Genomic DNA, 21,152 nt, shown 5'->3' on the forward strand with positions numbered 1-21,152 from the left:
TTCCAGTCATTCTAGCACCTCAACAATCTCGAGAATCCATTTGCGCAGTGGCCACCTGTTAAGTGTCATCCCACTTCTGATACCACGTGTCATAAAACTATCCGAAGTAGTACCCTGAAACCATTCTAGTCATTTTAATGCTTCACCCAAGTCCAGGGTCTGTCACATAGTGGTGATCTATCCCAAGTGTCGTCCCGCTTCTGACACCATGCATCACAGAACTCCCAAGAAGTTGTCCCCTCAACTCATTGCAGTTTTTCAAGAACCTCAACAATCTCTAGAATCTGTTGCACAGGGTTCACCTGTCCCAAATGACATCCCACTTCTGACAAGTTAACTTGTGGAATTATTTGAAGCAGGACCACCAACCCATTGCAATCATTCTAGAGTTTCACCCATATTCAAGGCTTTGCGCAGGTGTCACCTGTCCCAAGTGTCCTCACACTTCTGGTACCATGTGTCACGGTGATACAACAAGTTGCATCCTTAAAATTTTCCAGTCATTCTAGTGAGCGCAGGGCTCAACTGTCTCAAGTGTCATCCCACTTCTGAAACCATGTCACTGAACTCCAGCAACTAGTACATGCAACTCTTTCCAGTCATAATAGGAAAGTAAAGGTGCCTGCAACTTACCTCAGACAGTGTTTACATACAAACATAAATACCAATTGAATGTTGCCGCTAGCCAAAACAGCAGACGTTCGTCCAGGTGTGTGTGTGTGTGTGTGTAGTACATTTTGGAGTATTTTCAACGGCTCATGAATAAAAATAAAGCGCAAGCTTATTTGGATCTGTCGTCCTATCGATTTCTGACATTTGCAGCATGTTTTCTTGTCCCGCCGTAAGACAGGAGACGAGGAACAACATGCTTCCTGGGGGTGTTGCAGAGAAGCTTGTCTCTGCTTAATAATTCATATTTGTGTGTGCATGCCTGTGTGCTTGTGTTTGTGCCTGTGTTCTCATGAAAACCACAGTGGACAGGCATAAATGTTTCACCAGCACCACCAGCAACTTCTGTCAAAGGAAATTAAAAAAAAAGTTGGTTGGTCCCTGTAATATTTAACAGTGACAGTAACAGAGCTGGTGTGCAGTTAAAAAACAAAAAGTTACCCACATTGCGGTCAAGTATTTCCTCAAATCATGCCCCATTATATACTCACCACACCACTAATATTTGCCTGGTACACTGCAGTTGAGTCAAAAATCCACTCTACAGGGAAATACGGGACACATCTGCATGCCATGTAAAAAGGCAAGTGCATGCGGACTAATAACATAGAATTTGAAAAAGAAACACCTTACTTGAATAAACTTCGCAAATTGTCAACCAAAAGATGTAGCATGTTTTTACTGAGCTTCAAATACAACATTTTCATTTTATTTTAGCTATAAAAATGTTAACTCACTGAAGTTGAATTCACGTTACATCACATCAGTAAACATCTACAGTACTGTATATGCTCTTTAAGGTTCAAATGTGTAAAATAGAGAACCTGGGAAAAAATTTAATGCCCTATTTGAATAAACTTGGTAAGTGTCTGACTAAACGTCTATTATGTTTAAACTGAGGCTAAACCTGACCATTTTGTTGTAGCTGTTAAGTCGCCCTTTTGTGGTCATTTTTTTATTTTTTTATAAAAGACACAGTATTTCCTCAAATAATCCCCGAAAACATAGAGGCCTGGTAGTCTCTGCAGTTGAAGAAAAAAAGAACACTAGACTGTATACAGTAATATGGTTACACATTCAAATGGCATGTAAAATAACCCCCCCCCCCCCCCCAAAAAAAAAATACTACAAATAAAAAAATACAAATAATTGCCTTACTCTAATAAACCACAATACCCAATGTTGAATTTGAGTCTCTACCATAAATATTTTTAATATTTTATTAGAGCTCTGTTAAATCACCCACATTGTATTCATGCTTTTTATAAACATTGTGTTTCCTCAAATAACACCCCAATGCATACATACTGTACCGCAAAATAGATGGCCGGTATTGTCTGGAGTTGAGTCAATACAATCTACTATACAAGGAAAATTGGTACACATCTATATGCCACATAAATTATCCAATGTAGAAGTCTAAATTGTTGAATTTTTAAATTAAACATCTGTTCAAATTGCCATCGAAATGACCAAATAAGTTTCAACTGAACCTCAAACAGGAAACAATTTTGCAAGTTGTACATTGCGGTCATACTTTTGCTAATATGATATTTCTTCAAATAAAAACCAACAGATAATCGACATAACGTCTAGCCTGGGTACACTTAGGGTAAATAAAATCCACCATATGAGGATACAAGGAAATGTCTACATCCTGGAAAATGTCAGGTACTGAAGTGTAAAAAGGGACTTGGAAAATAGACACCTTACTTGAATAAACTTCTGTCTACCAAATGATCCAATATGTTTAAACTGAGCCTCAAACATCAAGCGTGGCCTTGTAAGTACAAATTAACATTCCGTCTAATGGCAGCTGTATGTATTAGCACATGGAGAAGTGGATCATCAAGGGCAGCAGCAGCGTCATGAATTTTGAAGGAGGAAAAAATCCTTTCGCACCCTTTTGAAAAAAAAAAAAGGTTGCCGTTTTGTTGCCGCGCGGGACCGACCCGACCTTCCAGCTCGAGACGGAGGGCGCTCGCTCGATGAAATTTGGAGCAAGCGGATGGTATTGAATGTGAAAGTGTTAGCGCTCACAGCTAACGGGAGCAGTGCTTATTTGAAATGGGCGTTGATGATCCGACAGAGATTCAAAGGATTAAAGTAAAAATATTGGAACAGTAATGTTTTTATAGGTCATGTTACATGTAGGATTTTTTCCATATTTTTTTTAGAGGCTAAATATTAGGACTGGTTTCTTGTTATACAATTTTTTCTCCTTTAAATGTACAACTTTATTCTGTCAAAAAAATGACCCCCCCCCCCCCCCCCATTAAATAACAACCTTACTTTGTTTTTTAATTTTGTCGTAAAAAAAAAAAAAATCTTATTTTGTACTGCAGAGAAAAAGAGAAGCTCTAAGAGTGTCTCTTTAGAGGTTTATTTACAAAAAATATTGCCACACTCACACTAATGATGGACGTGTACTCTACAGGCTGTGTATGATGGTCCTCCTCTTGAGGCTCTCCACGTAGTCATTGGCCTGATCCAGGCTGGTCTTCTCCTTGATGGTGGGCGGCGAGCCCTCCACCAGCTTGACAAAGTAATGGCAGTTGACTTTGTCCATGATGCCAAACATGCCTCTGCCGTGATAGCGGATGCGCTTCAGGTACATGCCTTTTCCCGTGTGAGACTCGGCTGCGGAAAGCAAAAGAGAGAAAGAGGACAAGCATAAATGGAGAGGAGGTGAAGAGTAACATTTAACTCACCTAATGGTACATAGATGCAACTTTATGATGCCTCGTGGGCTTGTAAACGTAAAAACTACCTCAATGATGGCTGACATGCAAATATGAGAAGAAGGGGGTGGGAATCTGTATTTACAGTATATTAGCTGGTGATGTTACAATGCCCTCTAGTGCACTGAAATGATATTGCAATGTTGGCTTGTTATAGTAAGTATACATTTTTTTTAGTAATTATGATTTTTTTTTGTAATATTACCGTTTTATTTTGTGTGGAATCTTTTTTGTAGTACGAGTATTTAAAAAAAAAAAAAGTTTTTACCCTGTTAGACAACAACTTTATTCTTATTTAACATATTCCTGTGGTTTTATTTTTCTTATAAATTAAGAAGTTTCCTCTTGTAATATTAGTTCACTCTCGTATTTTTGCCATATTTTTTGTCACAAGTGTTTTTTATCTGATAAAACTGCAACTTCGTTCTTGTAAAAAATTACAACTTTATTGATGTAATCTTACCACCCGGGAAAATTACAACTTCACTGCCTTATTAATACAGGTCTAATTCTGTCCCAGTGCTTGTGTCCTTATTGTATATCCACGTTTCCACACTGGATTCACTCACCTACATACAGGTTGGACTTGTACTCCACATTGTGATTCTTCACCGCCATCTCCTGAGCTTCCAGGAGCACCTTGAACATAACATCGGAATTTCAATGACAATTCGGACTTTAGAATTAATAGACGACGCATGGAGCTGAGCAACGAACTTCTTTCATGATCTTGGCCCCTTTTTTATCGTTGAACTCCAACTGTGCCATGGCCTCGTCGATGCTCATCCCCTTAATCTGCATGGGGAACATCACAAGATCATTTACAGTGGGTATAAAAAGTCTACACACACCAGTTCAAATGCCATGATTTTGTGATCAGAAAATATTGTGACTGTGTCAAAACTTTCCCCGCAAAATGTCATTACTCACCATTTTAGCCAGGTACCACATCTTGTCTTTGCTGTATTTAATCTGTCTCCTTGCATGATGGATCTCCTGTGTTGGGAGGGGGTGAGCGTGTCTCATATATTTGAAATTTATAACACTATGTGATTCCCAAAAAAGGACATACGGCTGGTCTGCGGGGTTCGCCGGGCAGCTGAGGCGGATAAACGATCTTGTTTTTTCTCTCCCAGTACTTTGATTCTAGTGTAGTGCTGGTGTGGAGGCAAGACATCTGCTGGGGACCAACGGCTACTGTCGCTAACCTGGACACATGAAAATATATGATGAATATAATTGAGTTCAAATAAAGACTTCAGTGCGTCTTTCCATCAATTTGATTTAATATCGTAATGACGATTCGTCCTTCTGATAGCTCTGCATGCAACATCGCTAGATTCGCCACATACACATACCTCGGATGAAAATTTCCAAAAATACTCCTTATTGACGCAATACCTGTAAATGAACCGCAAACATGTAAAAAAGAAAGAAATGTCTGGCTACTTCAAGTGATAATATGTCATTTTCCTTACCGCATCTTGCCACGGTTGCGGCCATTTTGACTACCGTCAATGAATTGTTTTACGGCATTATATTTTCCCGTAACTTTATTTACAATCAATAAGAAGTACATATACTGAGTATGTAAACGAATAAAATACAATATAACAAACACATTATTAATGAAGATAAGATGAAGAACGATATACACAAACCACAACTGTTGGTTTAGATCCATATTTGTTTTAGCAGGAGTCTTTTTGGACGAAGCTGGCTTCCGTACATCGAGGTTTTACGACACCACGCTAACATACGGTCGTTGCTGTGACGCTTCTCCAGTACATGGGAAACATGTGAGATGTGCTTAGTTTGTGTTACTTTGTTTTATTCGTAAATAATTTAAACGCTTACCATCATCATGCACGAACGGCTCCTTCCGGCTTCTCCCAATTGGTACTGCTCCCGATGCTGTGACGTCAGCAGCGGCGGTTTGCTGGGCTTCGGAGCCAAAAACCTCATCTATTTGATTGACGTGTCTGCATCTACCTGTAGTACTCAAGGTGAGTGGATGTCAAGAAAAACTGAATATTATGCTGATACTTGATCAATTCCGAGTGTGGTTGAATATGTCTTTTTGATGTTCGATTTGCCATTTTCGCCAAAAAGCATCGTGGGCGTTGATCTGGGTGTTGGGAATGACAAGCTTTAAGGCACAACTGTAATTTGACATTGTTCTTGTAATCATTTGATTCAGTCGCTATTCTGTTTTGACTCTGAGATCTCATTGGTTTCTCTATAAAAATTGTGTAACTGTTTGTATATTTGTTGCATGTTTTAGGTGTTCTCGTGGGCCACAGAGGTTTGGTGTCGGGCGTTTCCTTCTGCCAGGATGCGACTCAGAGTCACATCTGTGCCAGTTCCTCCGGCGATGGTGCCATCTTCTTCTGGGACACCAACACTCGATCTCTCTTACGGGAGCATGCAGCTCATCAGGTCAGTTTGATTGCTCCAGGTCTGATCCGTGTACCAGATGATGAGCGCCGTTACATTCTCAGAACGCCATCTCAGCCTTGCACTGGTCCCCGCTGGACAAGAACCTGGTGGTGTCGGGCGACGAGAAAGGCATCGTTGAGTGTCACTGGTACAACACGGGAGACACGGCAAGCTTCTTCCCCGAAGCAAGAAGCATCATCTGCCTCACCTGCTCCCCGCACAGCTGGAGCACTGTGGCGGTCGGGTAAGATGAGGACACACGCTTAACTCAACTTTATTCGTAGAGCACTTTTTAAGAAAAAAAACTGTAGCTGAAACAAAATGCTGTACGGAAACCAAATGAAACATAAATGGAACATAAAGTGCAAATGATAAAATGGTAATGAAAAGAATAACAATGGTAGTAGAAAATAGCATCTTTCTTTTCAATTAAAAAGATATAATATCTTCTTTAAAAACATGAAATTAATCACTGACATTGAGCACCTCTGCTTCACCTTTGACCAAACTGTCACAATCCACAAGCACAGGTGCTAATTTCTAGAGCCTTTAAAAATAAAATTCTAAAAAAAGTACAAAATTGCGTTTTATTAATTTATTAATTTTGGTGTTCATGCTATTTTTTCCTATTTTGTTTTTTTTTTACAGTTTTGAGTGACCATTTTTAGATTTAATTGTTTATTTTAATGGACCTTTTTTTCCCCTTTTGTTTACATGTATTATAGTATTTATGTTTATGCGTTTATACAGTAGTGTATACCTCACTGTGTTTTTGGATTACACGCCATATTTTTGCACTTTAACCATTACATTTATTTTTAATTGATCTAACATTTTATTTTACTTTCCCTGTCCTGGCACCTTTTATTCTTATATATTTTAAAATATAGCGCAGGGGACTTTATAGTATTTTTTTTTTTATATTGTACTTCCTATTTTTTTGCACTTTAACTTTTTGCATTTTATTTATTTCACCCAATATGTTTTAATTAAATTTGAATGCACAAACAGAACAGTATACCTCGCTGTGACTTTTTCTTTACTTGATATATTAATTAGTATTTTTTTAGGTTCCATGTTCAGGTTTCTGATTGGTTGAAATGGTCACTACAATGTTCAAGTATTTAGTTATTGTACTGCCTTTATGACATGATGCCCCATTTGTTTGTCTCATGCCTTATTTTTTGTCCTCTCATGCAGATACAAAGATGGCATGATTGTGCTGATCGACGTGAGCAAAAAGGGTGAGGTGACGCATCGCCTGCGCGGCCATGACGACGACATTCACTCTCTGGCGTGGTCGCCGCTCGTCAACGAGGACACCTTTCCATGGAGAGCGGAGAGCGCTGATGGTAACGGGGAGCTCCAGGCTCAGCCATTCATATTGTTTTTCATTTCATTTTTACTCTAAATGTATAGTGAAATATACTTTTTTTTGTGTGCATGTTCCAGCTTCTAACGGGGTGAGTGCAGGAGAGGAGAAGGTCTGCTACCTGGCGTCAGGAAGCAAAGATCAGACTGTGAGAATCTGGAGCACAGCCACAGGAAAAGGTGAGATGTTTCCTCCTTTAACAAGCATTGATGTGGACAATGTAGTACGGTGCTAAGTAATGAAGTGCTACCTCCGTGAGTGAAAATGCAATCGATGCAAACACACCCGCGACCCTTGTGAGGAATAAGCGGTTCGGAAAATGGATGGATGATAACTTTTGATTGTCTTTGTCTGGGCACTCATCTTTTTTTCATATTGTCGTAATATATAATACAATAAAAAGGCTAAAAGGCAATAAAAACAATAAATCACTAGTAAATCTGCAGTCTCAAGCTGAGTTAAATGCCAAAGAATGAAAATGGGTGTTAAAAATCATTACTGGAAACAGAAAAATTGAGTTTTTTGTAAATAAAGTATTTGTCAATGTTATATATACTGTACATTTGACATTTTTTGCATTTTATTAAATAATTGCTAATGCGTTAATCACACAACTAATACAAAAAGTAAAAAACAGTTATTTTATCTTCTCATCTACGAATGACTTGGCTCATTTGTCCATTTCAAAAATCCAAACCTTGAACGCAAAAAAAGCTTGGGGAAAAAATGGTTAAATGTTATATATATATATATATATATATATATATATATATATATATATATATATATATTTTTTTTTTTAAACACAATAAGTGGATTGTCATCATGTCCAAAAATTTGCACACAGAGAGAAAAAACTGTAAAAGTAAATACTGTACAAATATACGGACAGCGGCAGAGCTTATAACACTATTTAATGGGGCAGATGCCACGGATTTCCGACCTCCGGGTTTCACACATCAGCGTCGTTTCCGGTCACTGATCACCGCGTTCCAACACTCTCACCCCGAGCGTCTCAACTCTCTGAAATGCTTCGGATAACTGAGAAAGACACACTACACACTCGCACCCATCGACGGGAACGCGCAACCGAGGGGCACTAAGGCGGAAGGGCAAGAACTGGGACGCGGCCCACACGTCCCAAACAGGAAACCGAAACAAAGCTGATGTGTGAAATTAGGAAGTCGTTAGTCCCGCCTCCTGTGGCCTATACCCCATTGAATTCAATTTAAAAAAAATATTTAATTGAATGAAAGGGGACAGAAAGAAGTAAAACTTGTTAATCATATAGTTAACGATTCATAATTAGTGATCAAGTAGTGTCAAAGAGTTTTCCCACACTTTTGCAAAATTAACTCTTGAATTTTTTTTTTTTTTTTTTTATCAAAACAAATCCACTTCAGCCTTACGTAATGTGTCATTTAATTTAGCCATCTCTTGAAGCATGGGGCTTGTGGAGTTTTCCAATTTAGCAATATTAATTGAAAAACCTGAAATAAAAACTTTCTTGATGAGCAAGGGAATTGCGCGCGTGTGCAGGCGTGACAACCATGAAGCTGCCCTTCCTGAAGAGACGAGGCTCTGCCGTCGACCCCACGCTCAAAGAGAGACTCTGGCTCAATGTCCACTGGCCTGAAGGACGACCGAGGCAGCTCGTTTCCAGCTGCTTCAGGTCCGTCCATACGCCCGTCCACGTCTTCCGTAGACAATGTGGGTCACGCATGTGTTTTATTTGTAGCGGCGAGCTGGTGATGTGGGACCTGACCCGGACGGGCAAGCAGAAGTGGACCCTGTTCGGCTCGTCGTCCGAGGGGCAGAACCACAGCAGGATCGTCTTCAACACCGCCACCTTCACGCTGCCCGACGGCCGCGAGCTGCTCATCAGCACGTCCTTGGACAGAGAGGTGGACCTCTATTCATTTACATTAACTTTATTGTTCTCTTAGAATAGCTGTAACGTGCGATTCGTTTACGATTAATCGCAGGTTAATTATGGAAATCGTGATTATTTACAATTAAAAATCGACTGGCCGCCCTAACATGTAAATGCGATGGACGGGCTAACAAAACTAGCATAAATCTTGCAGTTTATAAAAGTGTGATTTGATGCACCGTACAGGTGAAATGCTGGGACCTGGTTGACCTGAACTGCCGCTGGACTCTGCCCACACTGGGCGGCTTCGTGTACAGTCTGGCTGTCTCACCCGTGGCCACCGGCTGCCTGGCGCTGGGCGTAGGAGACAACATGATCCGGGTGTGGAACACGCTGTCCGCCCAGAACCAGTACGACGTCCGCTGCTTCTGGCAGGGCATCAAGTCCAAAGTCACAGCGGTAAGAAGCCCTTTTTTGTCCTCACAAATGTAATTCGTTTTGATTAGTTTAAATACATATTCAAATTTATTTCATTAACTCATTCACTCCCAGCCATTTTCACTGAAGCAACACCCTTTACTCCCGGTTGTTTTACTGGATTTTGACTGATTTTGCAAGGTCCACAGAATATTCTGTTCTATTTTTATAAAAACATGGAACCTACCAAAACATAAATTAGAGTCTGTTCTTTCATCAGGAAAAAAAGTATATTTGTATCTGTTTCCGTTTTGCAGCAATTGGCATTAGACTATAGCTAAGCTTCATCATTATTCACAAACCTGTTGAAAACACTGACAAAAAGAGCTTGTTGCAACATGGCCCTGCCTGATCTCTTATACTCTACTCTGCTTGCTTTAAGCCACCTCTTCATGTCAGATTCAGATGCTATATCATAGCATAAAAAAAAAAACATAAAAAAATATATAAATACGGTTTTGGGAGTGAAGGACAAAGTATTAGAAAACGTATTTATATGTTTTGGGGTTGGGAGGGGGGGTGATTTCAATATTCGGCAATCGGCCGATTAACTAAAAAAAAATGTCTCTCTTAATGCTTACAACAATTATGATGTGAATTAAGGATGAACATTTGACCGTTTTTCAATGCTTTGTTTAACTTTGCAACACAGAGAAAAAAAAGAGGCAATTTTGTTTGAATGTCATTATCTTTATCTTACTATAAATTGTTTTTTTTTTTAAATGTCCTTTGGGCCCTTATACATTGTCCCTTGCATATTCGCGATTTGATATTTTCAGATGTATTTTTTCAGAATTTATCCTACCTTATTTCTTACGTTCCGTCATTTTGTTTGTTGATTGCAGCTGGCTTGGCATCCTAAACGAGAGGGAACCTTATCGTTTGGAACAGATGACGGAAAAGTGGGAATCTATGAAGTCTTCTCCAACAAGTAAGTCTTAAAAATATATATTTTGTATTTTGTTTTAACACATTACGTACCCTTGTTCGTGTCTTTGTCATCTCCTCGCAGGCCACCTCAGATCTCGAGCTCCTACCACAAAAAGACGGTGTACTCTCTGTCCTGGGGACCGCTGCTCCCCCCGATGTCATTTGGTATGAGCACCTTCCCCGCTTTGTCCCAACAACAACACAATTAGAAAGCCAGTCAGCAAAAAAAAAAAAAATCTCCACACATCTCCCTCTCTAGCCCTCTTTCTTGTAATTGACTGTGTAATTGAACGAGCCCAGTTCATTTAAGCAACTTGGGCCAGATGGCGTTTTAATGAGTCCATCCGTCAAACCCTGGCTCGCAGGCCCTGATTGTTGCCATGCCGACCATCTGCCCATGGCCTTTAATAGGACAAAAAGAAGACTTTAATGTCAGCACAGGTCATTTGTCTTATTAAGAGTGTTAGTTTTTTCACATTTAAACACCTGAATGCTGAGTGGACACTACAAAACATCTGCTCTTCACATCACATTTAAACTTGCACTGGGATTTAGTTACACTAGTGACTTGACTTCCAACTTTTTACAAACAATTCTTCAAAAACAGGCTTCAAGCTTTTTTAATGTCACTCCAAATTGAGCTTTACAATTTTTTTTAATCTAATCTTGATTTAACCATGTCCCATTGAGATTAAAAACCTCTTTTCCAAGGGAGTCCTGGCCAAGAGGTGGCAGAAATTACAGTTGCAGCAAAATTAAAATTACATACATGTCAATAAGAAGTTACAGTGCCAACACAATTTAAACACAATATAAATTGACATAAAAATATTCAAAACAGGTACAAGTGGAGTCTGAAATGTTTTCAATCTATAAAAAATAGAGATAACCGAACACAACTCTCAGAGGTATGTTAGCTTAATGCTAACACATGATGTAAAACCCCAACGACAGGCTAACTAAACTACCATCAGTGTTACAATAGTTATTAAAACCCTTTCAGCAACGGATATTAAAAAAAAAAAAACTGTAGGTGTTTTTTTTGGACACGGTGGGATGGATTAGTGGTATTTCCTTTCATTTCAATGGGGAAAGATAATTTGAGATACAAATGTTTTGAGTTAGTTGTGGTCAAAGAACACATTAACCTCATAAGTCAAGTGCCCACCACTGATATTGGCGTACGTGTGTTGCAGGCGCATCGGAGGACAAGGCGTCCCACAGTCTGTACAGCTGTGCCGGCGAAGGCGTCATCCTGCAGCACGACCCGAGCAAGCTGAGCGGCGACGCGTGCGACATCGACAAACTCATCCGGCAGACCAACAACATCAAGGTACATTTTTTAAATTGTTTTCTGAAGTGTGACAGACCTGTAAAATTACAATATTTATGATTATAAGTGGTAAACTATGACTTGTGTTTTGTGACCAGCACAAACTGTCCCCTCACACCGACCTCAGCTGGAAGCCGGACGGCAAAGTGGTGGCTATCGGCAACGAGGACGGGTAACGAGGCCCGGCTGCCGACTTAAACTGCTTCCAATACGGCGGATCACGTCCTCCGTCTCCTCGTCTTCCCGCAGGTGCATCGACGTCTACAAGGCTCCGTCGCTGAAACTGCTGTGCAGCGTCCAGCAGCACCACAAAGTCATCAACGTGCTGCGATGGCACCCCGAAGAAAACGCGCCCCCGGAGCTGCACGGCCTGCTGGCCTCGGGCTCCTGCAACGCCATCGTCTACGTGCACGACCTGCGACAGGTCATCGGTAATTGGAAATGTATACAAAATAATTCAGATGACTCTATCAGGGAAGTTAAATGAATATTAGGACAGCACTAAAAAAACAAAAACAAAAAAAATGTTGACTGTATGTGAGAAAAAGTCCCAAAATGACAACAATCAAGTGTTATATGTAGAGCTGGTTGATAACTTTGTATTTGATATAACAAGCAAGACGAAATATATGTTGATATGGATCTTTGTATAATTCTTTGAATCCTTGAAAACTCAGCTTTAATTGTCACTTTAACAGACGCAAAATTATATTAGTAAGAAAGTAAAATGGGGAAAAAAATACCGGTTGTTGTTGCGCGTGTTGGCCTCTTGGGGGCAGTGTGGTACCAATCTATGCAAGCATGGAGTACACATTATCAATGAGATAGAAAAAAGTGTAATCGAGCTCTATTAATATAACTGTTTTATATATAGATATATATAAATTGGGGTGAAAATGTGCCTTTAAGTAGTGTTATCCTACCTATGTGTATGTGTTTTCACAACATTTGTCTGAATACATTTGAAGCAATTTATTTGAATTGAACATTTATTTGAAGCAATGTCACTCCCGAAGTTGATGCTAATTTCCGGTTAGCCTTAGCGCTAGCGATGTTTTAAAACCGAAGCAAGTTTTGTATTTAAATATACAATGTGTGTAATTATTGTTGTTATTAAACTGTTTAAAGGACGCCTAGGGACAGTAGATTAGAATTGGATTAGCTCCGAGTTTGCGAGCAACGTAGGGAACTTGTAAACGTACCGCGCCATTCTGCACTTTGAGAATTTTGGTTTGATTATTATAAGTTTTAAATTTCAATTAGTCATCCAGCGCATTTATATGTTATGATGACTAAAACAAAAATAGCATTATGTAGTAAAAGTTGTAATGTTAGGAGAATGTATGTTGCATGCAGAGAACCCTCCGGAGAGCCCGTTGGTGTTGACGGAGCCCTATCGTCGATTGTGCGGCCACACGGCCAAAATCACCGGACTGGCTTGGAGTCCGCACCACAGCGCCAGACTGGCCAGCGCCTCGTATGACGGAACCGCCCAGGTCAGTGGCGCCCAGATTTGCCTTTGCCGTCCAGTTCTCGTTCCCACATTTTCGTTTCGGAAAATATTCAAAATATTTTTCCTCTGACAGCTTAAGTATTTTTAAATTGTTTTTGTCATTAGCATATTAACTCTTTCACTGCCAGACGTTTTCAGAAACGGGTTGTCGCCAGTGCCAGCCGATTTAAGCATTTTGACTGATCTTTCAAGGTCCACAGAAAATGTTGTGTTTGGACTATGGAAACACACATACTACCAAATCTGTTTTGAAACAAAAAGCGGAGAAAAAGAGCTTTTTGTGAAACGATATTATTTCATGCACTCTAGTGAATTGTACACTTCTTTTTGTCCATGAATGATGCCACAAACACCTAAATAGTGCTTTACTTCTGTAAAATGCTTTCACCAACAATGAAAAAGTGTTTTTAGTTTGCAAAATACGTTTATTTCCATTCAACAGTGTAACAATTTGACAAAACAATTTCGCAAACTATTTACAAATGTGTGCAACTGTGGTACTACTTACAATTATGTGGATGTTTCAAATACAGTTTTTCTTTTTGTAACGCTCTCCTGCGTGCAAGGAGACACCGCTGGACTCGCACAACAGTTTACTTTCACTTTCGCATTTGTCCGTTTCGCGTGCAGACGTTACACTTTCTTGACGGCCTTTTTTTCCGGGGAATAAATAGCAAGTAGCAGACTGTACACACTCCTCCGATGAATATGCATTGGACTCGGGGCACTCTTCGTCGTCCGATTAAACGTCCACCTGAGCGTTGTGCTCCGTGTTTTCCGGTGTCAGCATCGCTAGCCCGTGAACCTTTATAACGTCGTCATAGCCGCCGCGTCAGCGCTTCCAACTTCGGCGTCAACCTCGGAGTCACCATCATCATCATCATCGATGATGATCATCGTCGTCATCAATGTGCTCTTTATCGTTGGTCGATGTCTTTGAAAAAAACGGCTCGACCGTGAGCTGCTTGCAAGCGGCCGCCATTATGGCTTCTTCAGCCATTGTCCCCTCAACACTCTAGCCCCGCCTCACGTCTTCTACTGACGCCCACCCAATCTTGTCAAAAGAGAGTCATCGCTGCCCTCTAGGGGCCAAAAATAGTCAATAGGCGCAATAGACCTGCTTGAAACTTTCACCACAGCTGCGGAAGGCTTGCCTGCACCCGTTTCAAAAAAAATTAAAAAATTGGATGACGTCTTTTAACGTCATTGGCGGCCCTCCGTAGGTTTTTACTTGACGTCTTTTAACGTCAGTGGCAGTGAAAGAGTTAATATTATTATATATAATATTATATGTTATAATATATATATATATATATATATATATATATATACTGTATATATATATATTATTATCATTATTGAAATAAGTGAATAAGAAAACAGGTGGATTATTGTGCGCAAAGTTGTATTAATGAATTTAATTGTGTGGCATTAAGGTGTGGGACGTGCAGGAGGAAGCGGCGCTTTCCAACTACCGTGGTCATGTGGGCTACATGCTGAGCGTGGAATGGTCGCCCGTGGACCCGGACGTCATCTGGACGGGAGGGAAGGACTTCAGCATTCAGGAGTGGCGCGTCTCCAAGCAGGAGTTCACAAAGCCACCCAAAGGTGATGCTCCGCCCCACCACCGACCCAACCCCTGAACCACGCAAGCCGACGATCCTCAATTCTTCCTCTCAGGCAAGAAGATGGTGGACCTGAAGGAGAAGGCCAAGCAGAAGAAGAAGAGCAAAAAGGCAACGGAAGCAGCGGCTCCAGAAGTCAATGGCGAGCATGTGACGGAGGTAACCATGGCGACCAACGGACAGGACGCCTCGGATGAAGCTGAGGAGGAGGTCCGCTCTATAAGCAGTCCTCTGCCTCCACCAGGTGAAAAGAGAACCTTCTTTCTCCGCTTCTATTGGATGAACTTGAACGTCAACATTTGTGTGGAATGTTCAACAGCAACGCAAAGGAAAACCGCAATCAAGAGCAACGACAAACAAGGTATGTTCCAGTACGTAAACATCATCTTGTTCGTGTGTGTGTAGTGTGTAATGTCGTGCTTGCAGAGTGGACTGCTGTGAAGAAGAAGAAGGCTCGCTCCATCCTGCCGCTCAGCACGTCCATGGACCATCGGGCCAAAGAGGATCTACTGCAGGATTGCCTCACCCTGGCCTCCATCACGCACGCCGCCGGTGACATCTCATGACGTCATGTGTTCGTTTGATCCCTAATTGGCCAAATGTTGACCCCTGTTTTGGCTCATTAGTGCCCCCCGCAGGTTGCATCGCCGGCGAAGGCGATCACGTCCACCTGGGCCTCTTCTCCGACAGAGCCGCTCTGCAGCGAATGATCTGCGTAGAAGGTGCGTTTGATTTTCACTTCCTCTCGGCCCCTAAAACGAAAAAAAAAAAACGACTTTGAATGAGTTTTTTTGTTTTTCAGAGGAGGCTCACGTGGAGGGCGGCCACATGGAGTCGGCCGTCTACCTCCGTCTGTGGAGCGGCGACCTGGAGGGGGCGCTGCAGCTGGCGGCGGAGAGAGGAGAGCTGAGCGACCAACTGGTGGCCATGGCACCCATGGGTGAGCGCTCCGGCCGTCGACTTGTTAAACGTCACGATGTCGAGGCAGCGTGTAACTTTTTGGGCGGGATGCGGGCCTTGCAGCGGGCTACACGGTGTGGCACGGCGCCGTGGAGCGCTACGTCAAGCAACTGTGTCTGCAGGAGCAGCACGTGAAGGCGGCCGCTCATTTGCTGTCCATCAACAAAGTGTACGAGGCCGTGCAGCTGCTGCGCTCGTACAAACTCTACAGGTACATTGTTGAAATGACAGTGTCCGACTGATTTTTTTTTTTTTTAATGGCTGTTCTACTATTTGGAGACAATTTCGATGAATCGAATGCTTCATTTCAAAATTGTGTAATTAATACAGTAACTTCTCTTTTAAAGAGCATTTGACTGTTTTACAATATTTTGTCGAGAAAAGTAAGCAAAAAGGCAATTTTTTAAAATATTTTTTTTAAACATAAAATGACCCATAAAAATATTTATTATTATGGGACTGCTGAAAGCAGCACATATTACTCTCCACCCTAGAAAATCCCCAGATTTTTCCGCAAAAATGCGGCCCGTACCGTAGATCGCACCGAGACGATTGAGGTATCAAACGATGCGGCTCTATCTGACTCGGTGCGGCATTACTTTTCTAGGAATTCCGAGTTACCATGGCGACGCAATTCCCAAAAAACTCCCATAGGAAATGAATGGATAAAGGGGGAACAAATTACAGATAAAGCACCTTTTTCCAAGACACGCTGCGCGCGCATACGTTAACCGACCGATATGAATTTTAGCTCATTTTGTAACAATTTTTCCCATCTTTAGCTCAGTGTCGAAACTTATTTTAAGGAATGAAAGCTTTCCCCCCTGTGCGGGTTCAAAGACAGTGAGTGAAATAGCCTTCTTACATTGGTGTCTATTGCAAGTGCCAGAGTGAAGCAATTAACCTTAGAGTGACGGGAACCAAAAAAATATATTTCCAAAAGTTTCACTTCAACTCGTCACCATCGCCACAATCTTTGCTCACTAGACATCAAATTCTCACATTTTGTAGTGACAAGTCTCTTCTTTTAGACAAACTAACTTTTATTTGGCTAAGGTGTCATTAAGTATCTTTATTTTCACTTTAAGCGTGGAGAAGTCGGACTAACTCGCCTATCTCTTCCATGTTAAATTCAGGCGCCTTTCGCTCTTCATTTCTGATAAATCATGTTTTCAACCTGCTCTCATTTGGTCATTTTTCATCCGATTAAAAAAAAATGAGAACATGCTCGTGTTCCCCAAACCCTTGCCGTTCTAACGAGCCATTTCTTGAATCTGTATCTTCAACCGTTAAGTCGTGAGAGGTTTTTGTTCCAGGTGTGCGTCTCTCATACAATATCAATGGAATGTTGGGTGCGAGAAGTCTCCATGTCAAATGTGTGTGCGTGAAAGTGCATTTTTCTTAAAGGGACAGTGAGATACTTTTAGTTGATGTTGATTATGGTTAACTTCCACATTTCTTGACCGATTCCAGTCGTTTAAATTTTAAACTGTTCAGCTCATTTACATTTTTTTAAATACATTTTCAGGGACAGTGAGATACTTTTAGTTGACGTTGATTATGGTTAACTTCCACATTTCTTGACCGATTCCATTTCGTTAAAATTTTAAACTGTTCAGCTCATTTACATTTTTTTATGGACAGTGAGATACATTTAGTTTATGTTGATTATGGTTAACTTCCACATTTCTTGACCGATTCCAGTCGTTTGAATTTTAAACTGTTCAGCTTATTTACAAGAGTCAGCAGTCCCATTCAAAATTTCCGCGGGAATTTTTCTAGTTAATATTATTATTTATGCGCAGTTTTTTTTCTTAAATTAGTAACTGACTAATAAAAAATATATACTATTTTTACATTTGCTTTCTTTATTATTACAGATTTTATTGTGATTGTTTTTACAGATTTTTTAAAAATATATATAATTTGATTTTCCCTCTGGTTTTATAAAAATATTATTATTATTTAGCATTTTTTGTAATTAATATCTGACTAATTTAAAAAATGTGAAAGATTTTGACATTTGCTTTGTTTATTATAAAATACTTTATTATGATTGTTTTTACATGTTTTAAAAAAATATAATTAGATTTTCTTACTGATTTATTTTTGTTTCATTCTGCATGTTTGAAATAAACTTCAATCAATCAATTGGATTGATTATCACTCAGAAATCTGTAGAATTGCAAGAATAAATCATTTATAAAGTTAACTCATTCTCTGCCAGCCCTGTATAAATGGATCCTTGACATCTGTAGCTGTCAATGGCAGCGAATGAGTGAAATAAATGACAATTTTATATCACATAAAACGTGCGGTGTTTTTAGGGAGGCGATCGCTCTGGCCAAAGCGCGACTGCCGGCTGAAGATCCCGTCTTGAAGGAGCTCTATACCAACTGGGCCGTCACGTTGGAAAAAGACGGACATTTCTCTGCGGCGGCAAAATGGTAGCTTGACTATATGATCAAAGTCGTTACCTTATCATTTTTATTTAGTTAATTTTACCTCTAATTTGACCCCCAGTTACATTGCGGCCGGCGCCAGCTTCGACGCCGCCAAGGTGATCGCCCGCAAAAACGACGTGACCTCGCTGAAGACGGCGGCGCGTTTGGCCAGCGTGGCGGGCGAGGTCGCTCTGGCCCAATCGCTGGCGCTGCGCTGCGCCAAGGATTCGGCGGCGGCGCTGGATTGGATGGCCGCGCAGGAGGTCCTCGCTTCCCACCAGGGCCTGCTGGTCAGTGCCAGCACACTTCTTTTTTTCTTCATAACGTCACGGCCAAAACAAGAAGTAGTGAAATAAGGGATATCCATTACGTAATTTAATTTTGTGGGTGAAAAGACTGTAGTAGCTTCACCTAGAGCTGATAAATTGGAAAGGATATTTGATTTGATGATGTAATAAAAATATTTAACATGAAAAGGGGAAAAAACAGATTCTAAACGTACACATAGTACATCATGTCGTTTTTTATTATTTAAAAAATATATATAAAATGTTTTTTAATCTACAATATAATCTATAATATGAATCATAAATCTAAATATCACTTTAACAAAATAGGAATTAATAAAACAATTTTTAAAAAATCTTTTTTTTTAACTACACAAAAATTATGTTTCATAATGTGCTTTACATAAGTATAAAAAATATATATAAGCAAATGTATTTATAACTTTTTAAATCTCTATAGCACATAAATGGTTCTTCCACTTCTGATTCAATAAATCAGATTTATGAATAATTGTTGAAAATATAATTTTTAGGAGATGACAAATACAGAGCAGAATAAATTTGAATATTCACATAAATTGACTGATTATTGTAATAATTGGGAAGAAAAAAAATTGATATATATATATATATATATATATTTCTTTTTTTAAGTACAGAGAGCATAATTAAAATATATTTTTTTAACATATTAAAAAGTACATTCAAGTTTCCAATCCCAGATTGTTAAAATGTTTTCATGATTTTATTTATTTATGTTGTTATTTTTTGCATTAGTTTTTTGGTCCAATTTGTGTACATGGTCCATATTTGAGCATGTTTTCGACCGGTATAATAACTTACAAGTGAAGCTCACCATGCTAACAATCCACGTTGTTGCGCAGGTTCACAGTCTTCACCTCAGCGTGGCCGAGCTGCTGTGCGCCTCCCTCGTGAACGTCCTCCCCGAGACGCGCGGCGTCGGCCACGCTTGGGCGTCGCCAAGTGAGGGCGAGGGCGAGTACGAGGGCGGCATCCTGAAGCGGGCACGCGACATCTGGGCACAACACTTTGGCGTGTCTCAAGTGGACGCGGACGCCGGACGCAGCGACCTCTGTGCTCTGCTTGTGGAGTTCCAGAACGTGGAGTGCCCCGCGCCCACCGCCAGCCTCCCCGTCACGCAGGTTGTGCTTGAAAGGATTTTGAATGTTTATGGTAGTGTTTTGGGAAGAATTTTTTTGAGTTTGGAAAAAAAAATGTATTTTAGGTGCTGCTGTGTTTATCCCGTCACGTGGCTCGAGCCGTCCTATCCTGGTTACTCGACGACAGCGGCGTGCTGGCCAAGGAGCTGTGGCTGGCAGGAAGGTGGCTCCTGGACGCCTCAACTGACTTTCAAATCTCAGCTGCCCTCTTTCAGATCCTGGCAGCTGCCTTGGCGGAGGTCCAGTGCAATCTGGGTGAAGAAGCCCAAGCCGCTGCCGAAAGCCTACGGGCGTGGGCTGCCTACTATAGTATGTACGATTTGTGGTGGAGACGCCCGGGTGATGATGTCATTAGCAATGGACTCCATGCCGAAGGATCACCGGAAGAAGAAACCAAAACGATTGGTCAGCTGGAGTTTAATGTGTCCTCGCTTCTGTCCGACGAGCACGGCGCGTGCCAGGCGGAGCGTCGGGCGGTGGAGGAGCTGCGGGAGCGCCTGGCTGCCATGGTGGTGCAACACAGACGCGACATGGCCGACAATGGAGAGCAACCCGAAGCTGGACAACAGTGAGTACTTTGGGATAATCGGTAGAATGCGGTTCTAAAAATAGCTGAAGGCCTATTCCACTGCACTTTTGTTGCCATCTTGAGACTACTTTTCTGTTTCAGGCCTGTAGAGGAGACTTTTCTGTCCTTGACCACAAAGATGGCAAAACACCAAACGCAGCTGACCGACATTCCTGAAACCATCAAGGTACCAACATGGGACGAGTGTAACAAAAGAAATGACTACATTGAAGCATTTTAAAAGGTCATCTGCATCATAGTGAATCCTCTTAGGTCCAAATTTCATATTTTTCTCACAAATGGATTACTTATTTGGTCGAATTAAATAGAAAAGTCCTGAAATGGTTCAAATCCTACTTTTGAATGGAATCGCATGGGGTCTCTCAAGGCTCTGTTCTTTGACCCCTTTTGTTCAGCCTGTACATGTTACCCCTGGGATGAGTATAATCATTCTATTTCACAGCTCCTTCTTAGTAAACAGGCCTGTTTTAACCAATCTTATCCTTCTTCTTGCTACCACTGTCTAGTTGTATCCTCGTCCTGATGTGGCGGAGTGTTGCCTGGTTCTCCTCCATCTTGACTCCTCCATCCCCGAGCCCCTGCAGAGGGACGCCAAAGACCTGCTGCGCAAATACGGAACACACCCGATGCTAAGCAAGGCCTCTCAACGATTCTTGAGCTAAATCATGGAACCACTGTACTGTACAGCCATTTTGTTGAATTAAAAGGAAAAACTCAGA

At 40.9% G+C, this 21,152-nt stretch overlaps 2 protein-coding genes across 3 annotated transcripts; one reads left to right on the top strand and one right to left on the bottom strand.

The window, feature by feature from the left end:
* Window positions 1–1,856: 1,856 nt before the first annotated feature.
* On the bottom strand, window positions 1,857–4,968 carry mrpl22 (mitochondrial ribosomal protein L22). Its single transcript, XM_077546698.1, has 7 exons — window positions 4,889–4,968; window positions 4,769–4,811; window positions 4,483–4,618; window positions 4,341–4,406; window positions 4,128–4,205; window positions 3,980–4,049; window positions 1,857–3,309 (listed from the first exon to the last, which is right to left on the bottom strand). The coding sequence occupies exons 1-7, from the start codon at window positions 4,911–4,913 to the stop codon at window positions 3,101–3,103; spliced, it is 627 nt and encodes a 208-aa protein (XP_077402824.1). The 5' UTR covers window positions 4,914–4,968; the 3' UTR covers window positions 1,857–3,100.
* A 166-nt stretch (window positions 4,969–5,134) lies between these two features.
* gemin5 (gem (nuclear organelle) associated protein 5) lies at window positions 5,135–21,150 on the top strand. Of its 2 annotated transcripts, XM_077546696.1 has the most exons (28): window positions 5,135–5,416; window positions 5,695–5,849; window positions 5,912–6,093; window positions 7,050–7,201; window positions 7,302–7,400; window positions 8,761–8,893; window positions 8,960–9,125; window positions 9,341–9,553; window positions 10,417–10,502; window positions 10,584–10,666; window positions 11,698–11,834; window positions 11,933–12,006; window positions 12,084–12,265; window positions 13,191–13,330; window positions 14,784–14,955; window positions 15,028–15,216; window positions 15,292–15,333; window positions 15,399–15,524; window positions 15,599–15,694; window positions 15,775–15,912; window positions 15,996–16,143; window positions 18,260–18,379; window positions 18,456–18,666; window positions 19,548–19,826; window positions 19,910–20,153; window positions 20,220–20,412; window positions 20,515–20,599; window positions 20,940–21,150. In XM_077546696.1, exons 1-28 carry the CDS (start codon window positions 5,275–5,277, stop codon window positions 21,093–21,095), a joined length of 4,143 nt encoding a protein of 1,380 aa, XP_077402822.1. In that variant the 5' UTR covers window positions 5,135–5,274; the 3' UTR covers window positions 21,096–21,150. The 2 variants fall into 2 exon arrangements, with proteins under 2 accessions (XP_077402822.1, XP_077402821.1); XM_077546695.1 differs by having other exon boundaries at window positions 5,136–5,416; window positions 19,910–20,412.
* Window positions 21,151–21,152: the final 2 nt, after the last annotated feature.

This window comes from Vanacampus margaritifer, chromosome 16 (assembly GCF_051991255.1).
Source record: "Vanacampus margaritifer isolate UIUO_Vmar chromosome 16, RoL_Vmar_1.0, whole genome shotgun sequence".
Classification (NCBI taxonomy): domain Eukaryota; kingdom Metazoa; phylum Chordata; class Actinopteri; order Syngnathiformes; family Syngnathidae; genus Vanacampus; species Vanacampus margaritifer.